At 44.0% G+C, this 6,045-nt stretch overlaps 1 protein-coding gene across 1 annotated transcript in view; it reads left to right on the plus strand.

Moving 5' to 3' along the window:
• The window catches only part of LOC107756025 (BCL-6 corepressor-like), a 50,088-nt gene extending 44,541 nt beyond the window's left edge, over positions 1-5,547 (plus strand). Inside the window, exons 12-14 of the mRNA XM_016573001.1 lie at positions 623-700; positions 1,993-2,143; positions 4,838-5,547. Coding sequence (XP_016428487.1) covers positions 623-700; positions 1,993-2,143; positions 4,838-5,132 — 524 coding nt within the window. The 3' untranslated portion in view covers positions 5,133-5,547. The remainder of the gene's footprint in view (positions 1-622; positions 701-1,992; positions 2,144-4,837) is intronic.
• Positions 5,548-6,045: the final 498 nt, after the last annotated feature.

A 6,045-nucleotide genomic window follows, 5' to 3' on the forward strand; every position in this document is an offset into this window, starting at 1 on the left:
CTCTCTCTCTCTCTCTCTCTCTCTCTCTCTCTCTCTGGGTGGAATTGTTAATGGCTGTGCTGGCAAACGCGGCTCCCGTCGCCGCTGGCTGTGCTTCGCAGCACCAAGTGGCATCTGAGCGCGCAACCACATAATGTATCAGAGCCTCTGCTGTCTGTAGAAGACCATTTTCTTATTGTCGCTTGGAGAATGTGGTCTGTTTAGCATTTGCACAATATATCGGTCATCATATCTGCCAAACATTAGCACTTCATTCCCTTTTATTGATATCTTATCTTATTTATGTATTTATTTATTTTAATTTATTTTATTACTTTTATTTATCGGATTCTAGATTTGGAGCAATATCCTTTAATTAACACTTTTTGTTTATTATTAGTTTATTGATTTATTATTATTATTTTATTATGTGTATTTTCTTGAAATGACGAGCATGATCTTATGCTAATATTAGCTTGAAGTTTAGATTTTTTTTGCCGATTTATCTGCAAACATAATGGATTTCGGCTATTATAGAGGGGGAAAAAATTAGCTATCAGTATCTGCCAAAAATTCTGTCAGTGCATTTCTAGTTGCTTCCTGTTTACAATACTAATGGTCTCATCTCTCTTTCTCACTCTAGATTATTTTGCCGACCTGCAGGGCAGAGAGGACGATGACCCCGGCGTGTACTGGGAGTTTTACGGCAGTGCAGTGTGCGGTGAGTACCACTTTCACACTTGAACACACACACACACATATTCTCAGAAATGCACAAAACACCCACAGTAAGAGATGTAAGAAACAATGGAAAAGAGAAAAGAATCGCGCAGACAGACAGATGGGTAAACACCTGAAGGTAAATCTCTGTGTGAATCATCAATGTTTGTAGACGGTCATTGATCTAGAATTGAAAAAATAGCTTCCATGTGTGTTTCTACCTCTGATGTTTGCTTGAAAGTATTTATATAAAAATCCCCAGTCCGCTGGGTGGTGGGGTCGGCACCATGGGGGCAAAAATAGATGGCAGCATTTTTTTATTGCTCTTTTTTTTAAACAAATTCTAGCTGCGTAGCGAGAGTTCCCCTGGCTGCCATATATCAGCAGATCGCTCGTTGTGTGTGTGTGTGTGTGTGTGTGTGTGTGTGAGCGGGCCTGTCTCCAGCTGGCCGAAAACAAACCCACTGCTACTGCACATTTTCCCTTGGATTCCTGGAATAACAAAGCCGGGAGAGAACGGGAGATATTGAAGGGAGCCGCGCGGCTATTTTTGGGAGCTTTGCACCGCCTTGGAAAAACCCAAAGCGCAACAGAAAGAGGTAGAGGTGCCTGTTTCGCTCCGAGGCGTACGCTGTGCCGCTAGCGCGCACGAACGAGTGAAGTGGCTTCACACGCAGCTCTTCCCGCAGTGCCGCTTGGAAGAGAGTGCAAATTGGAGAGCGCGTTCAGAGAGCGACGTGAGAGCAGCGCCTCGAAAGCATGTCTCTGCATGAATCCGACAGGGAGAGGGAGGGTGGGAGGGATTTTTGAAGGGATATCATGGGTGCGGAATCCATTGCTAGCTCTCAGAGACCTTGGATTCCTGGAATAACAAAGCCGGGAGAGAACGGGAGATATTGAAGGGAGCCGCGCGGCTATTTTTGGGAGCTTTGCACCGCCTTGGAAAAACCCAAAGCGCAACAGAAAGAGGTAGAGGTGCCTGTTTCGCTCCGAGGCGTACGCTGTGCCGCTAGCGCGCACGAACGAGTGAAGTGGCTTCACACGCAGCTCTTCCCGCAGTGCCGCTTGGAAGAGAGTGCAAATTGGAGAGCGCGTTCAGAGAGCGACGTGAGAGCAGCGCCTCGAAAGCATGTCTCTGCATGAATCCGACAGGGAGAGGGAGGGTGGGAGGGATTTTTGAAGGGATATCATGGGTGCGGAATCCATTGCTAGCTCTCAGAGAGTGTGTGTGTGATTCCATAATTCACACTTTGTCTCTCATTTCTAATCGATATCTTTCTGTCTGACTAACAGAGCGTGCCGACGACTCGTCTGGTTATGACATCCTAGCTAACCCACCTGGCCCCGGCGAAGACGAGGACGAACAGAGAGAAGTTTTCGAGTTCGAATTTTCTGAACGGCCGCTGCTGCCGTGCTACAACATCCAGGTGTCTCTCTCGCAGGGGTAAGAATCTAAATCTTTAGTCTTGACTGGCATTTGTCTGTAACTACTTTTGTTTAGAATGAAACCAGTTATTTTATCGGTAGAGATAGTGGGAATGTAGACATTGTTTTCAGGTAAAAGATGTTGAGAATCGGTCCAAATTGACCAAGGTACTAGTCTGAAATATTGTAAATGCGGAATTTAGAAGAAATTTCGATTTGAAGCAAGATGCTCATAATCATTTGTTGACGTTTGATAGCCATCGTTAACATGTTGCTTACTAGCAGGATATTCACTTTCATGTGTCACTTAAAGTAATTTTTATTAGAGTTATTTATTAGACTTCTAAATCTTTGCATTAAAGTTTTTGATCCTAGTGGAATTTTCGTGATTGAAAATTTTCAAAATTAAAGTGCCGAATGTTCCCAGGACGTGCTTATTGTTCACCAGTAAGTTTAGTCATTATTTGATTAATGTTGATTGTACAAAGGCACTTTACTCTGATCTGAAAAATTTCGTAATAGAAATTAACTTCAAGAAAGGTGTTGGTAATTATTATCAAAAGTTTGGTTGTCATTGTAGTATCATAGGTGGTGCAAAAGATGTTTTGTTTGTAAGTCAACTTATTGTCGCAATTGCCGAATGTAGCCATCATTATTAGAGAATTGCACATTACAAAGTATTGCATAGAATTGTGCATTATGAAGTATTGCACAGTTCAAAGTATTGTGCAGAATTCTTGTAATTAGGAAATTCTGATGTACAGTTGCCAGTTGTTGGCTACCAGGACATTGCTAGTTGTATGTGATGTTTCTAGATGATCGTTGAATGAGCAAAGCCATTTTAACTGATTCTTAGAATTCATCAGTAGAGATTAAAGGGACAGTTCAGCCAAAAATTTAAATTCTGTCATTAATTACTCACCCTCTTGTCATTCCAAACCCATAAGACCTTCGTTCGTCTTCGGAGCACAAACTTATTTTTGATCAATCCGAGAGCTTTCTGACCCTGCATAGACAGCAACAGAACCTTGTTCAAGGCCCAGAAAGGTAGTAAGGACATTGTTAAAATAGTGCATGTGACTCAGGGGTGCAACCTCAATTTTGTGAAGCTACGAGAATACTTTCTGTGTGCAAAGAAAACAAAAATAACGGCTTTATTCAATGATTTCTTCTCTTCCAGGTCAGTCCCCACCGCCATTCACAAGAGTACCACGATGCATGCATGTGCATTCCTCTTCTTGTAAACAAGGCGCAGCGCATCTGGGTTCTATGTCAGAACGCCGGCTCCTGCGTCAGCAGCACCACACGCAAGCGTGGTACTCTTGTGAACATGCAGTGGAGAGTGAGACTGAAGAGAAGAATGGTTGAATAAAGTTTTCTTTGCGCAAAAAAGTATTCTCGCAGCTTCATAAAATTAAGGTTGAACCACTGATGTCACATGGACTATTTTAATGATGTCCTTACTTCCTTTCTGGGCCTTGAACGTGTTAGTCCCGTTGCTGTTTATGCAGGATCAGAAAGCTCTCTGATTTAATCAAAAATAAGTTCATTTGTGTTCCGAAGATGAACGAAGGTCTTACGGGTTCAGAACGACATGAAGGTGAGTAATTAATGACAGAATTTTCATTTTTGGCTGAACTATCCCTTTAAGTCAAGTCAAAATTTGATCGTGACTAGACGAATTGTCTTTGACCTACATGACAGGTGTTTCCCTTAAGAACCGCACGACTGCGGAGCGTGTCGACTGACAGACAGGGACGACGCTAGTTTAGCGTTAGCAAAGACGTGAGGCCCGTTGCACTTAAACAGAGCGAGGACAGCGAAAGCGTGCGCGAGAGAGACAGTCTAGTGACACGCTGCTAAACAGACACAGCTAATTACCTCCCACACAGGCTCTCGCTCTGCCGTTACCGCACTCCGCTCTCTCGCCACCCCTCCCTCACCGCCCGCTCGCTCGCTCGCTCGCTCGCTGTCTCGCTCCCATGCTCAGCTGCCGCGCTCACTGTTGTGTATAATCTTCAGTCTGCGCTTGTCTCTGGCCTTCCCCTCCCCCGTTCTCATTCGCCCTCGTTCGCTCGCTCTCCCTCTCGCTCTCTTTTGCTCGGCGCGGCTGTCTGATGCAGTATTAATGGCTTTCTGCTCTCCTCACATTTCCTCCCCCCTCTCGCTCGCCCTCTCTCCTTCGCGCGCTCTCTCTCTCTTTTTCCCTCTCCCACTCCATTCAGCGTTCCGCGCTCCGCAAGAGCCACAGACCGCCTCAAGTGCCATCGATTGAGCGCTGCCTGTTACTGCTTTCCCCGCTGTGTATGTGTGTGCGCGCGCGCGCGTCTGACAGGCTCAGTCTACGGTCTTTGTGTGTGTGTGTAGCCTATTGTGTTCCTGGCCGAGTGAAGGCCTTGAGAATCTTTGTGTAATTTTGTCTAATTATCTGAATGCGCGTCTGTTCTGGGACAAGCTTTTGACACGGTGTATGTGCACATACATTTTTTGTTTTGGTGTTTCTCACTTTGTGCACATGTTCTGACACATTTAGCCTTGGCGCTCACGTGGACGCTGCAAATTCGCGCCAACTTTGCACATCTTATTTTTATTATGCCACGAATAAAATTAAGCCTGAAATAACAATTTTTTACTGCATAGTGACGAAAACTAGCATGAAAACCTTGCTCTCTTTTTCAGCCAATTAATCTCTTTCTCTCATTCTTTTTTTCAGACCTAGAAACTGGTTGCTGCTCTCAGACGTTCTCAAGCGCCTTAAGATGTCTGCCAGAACATTCCGTGCCACGTTCACTCACATCGAAGTTGTGACTATAGCCGAGGCTGAATTCTACAAGCAGGCATCTCTGAGTCAGCTGTTCTCTTGTCCGGAGGAGCTCGAGGGATTCATGCCCGACAGCAAGGAACTCTTGGATCTGGTGGAAATCGGCACCGAGCTGGTGGCGCTGCTGGGGTCGTCGCTTGAATGCTTGGACGACCGCTGGGAGCCAGTATCCAGACCTCGCTCATAAGCTTCTGAGCATGCACGCACACTCATACTGACTCTCGGACGGACCCTTGGAGACCTGTGGAGAAGCAAAAGAAAAAGGATATTCTGAGGCAGTTCTTGACATTTCAAGGAACTTCCGGACTGGTAGCCAAAGGCGAAATTGGGTCCCAGTGCAGCTGATCTTTCTGTTTGGCTTCGAGAAGGTTTCGGAACATCTCTTGCGCTCTTCTCGCATACTAATTCTCCTGGTGACGATGCAAACCTGTACATAGTGTACATTCTGCAGATATGGAAAGAGAACGTACCTGAGAAATTGGACCACTATCTCTGGCTAACTCTGAGATATGAAGTCATGCTCGCAACAAAGAACTCTTACATTTAAAAGAGATGTTTTCTAAATAGGAATATAAGTATATATACAGTCACTGTATTTTATGTGTGTGTATTATATATAGATATAAATATATATATCAATATAAATATATATATATATATATATGCGCTGCCTTTTTTGTCTTGTTTAGTCAGGTCTTTATTTTATAATTGGAGTTACGATGTTGTAAATACATAATCGGGTTGAAATGGGGTTTTAATCGTGATGTCAACGTTAGAGGATTTACAGAGGCTGGAAACCCCTTCGGTTCATCAAGAGTTAATTAGCGCACTTCGTCAGCGATTTTCCTCTCCAAGAGTAGACGTTTTTATGGTGTTGACCAGTAACCAGTGTGGGATTTTTCGGTCTCCCGTGTTAAACTCTAATCTACAAAGCTGTTTCGTACCCTGTACGCAAGCTGTTGCTTTGACTAAGTCACTTATTTATGAGTAGAAATTAAGATATTTTAATGTGGCTTTTCTTTGTAAAATATTAAAGTAATTGTAAAATACTAATCTGACGCTTTGTTAGGCAAAGACATGCTTGACCTTGTAAATAATGG

This window comes from Sinocyclocheilus rhinocerous, unplaced genomic scaffold (assembly GCF_001515625.1).
Source record: "Sinocyclocheilus rhinocerous isolate Xijiao unplaced genomic scaffold, SAMN03320098_v1.1 scaffold1283, whole genome shotgun sequence".
Taxonomy (NCBI): Eukaryota; Metazoa; Chordata; class Actinopteri; order Cypriniformes; family Cyprinidae; genus Sinocyclocheilus; species Sinocyclocheilus rhinocerous.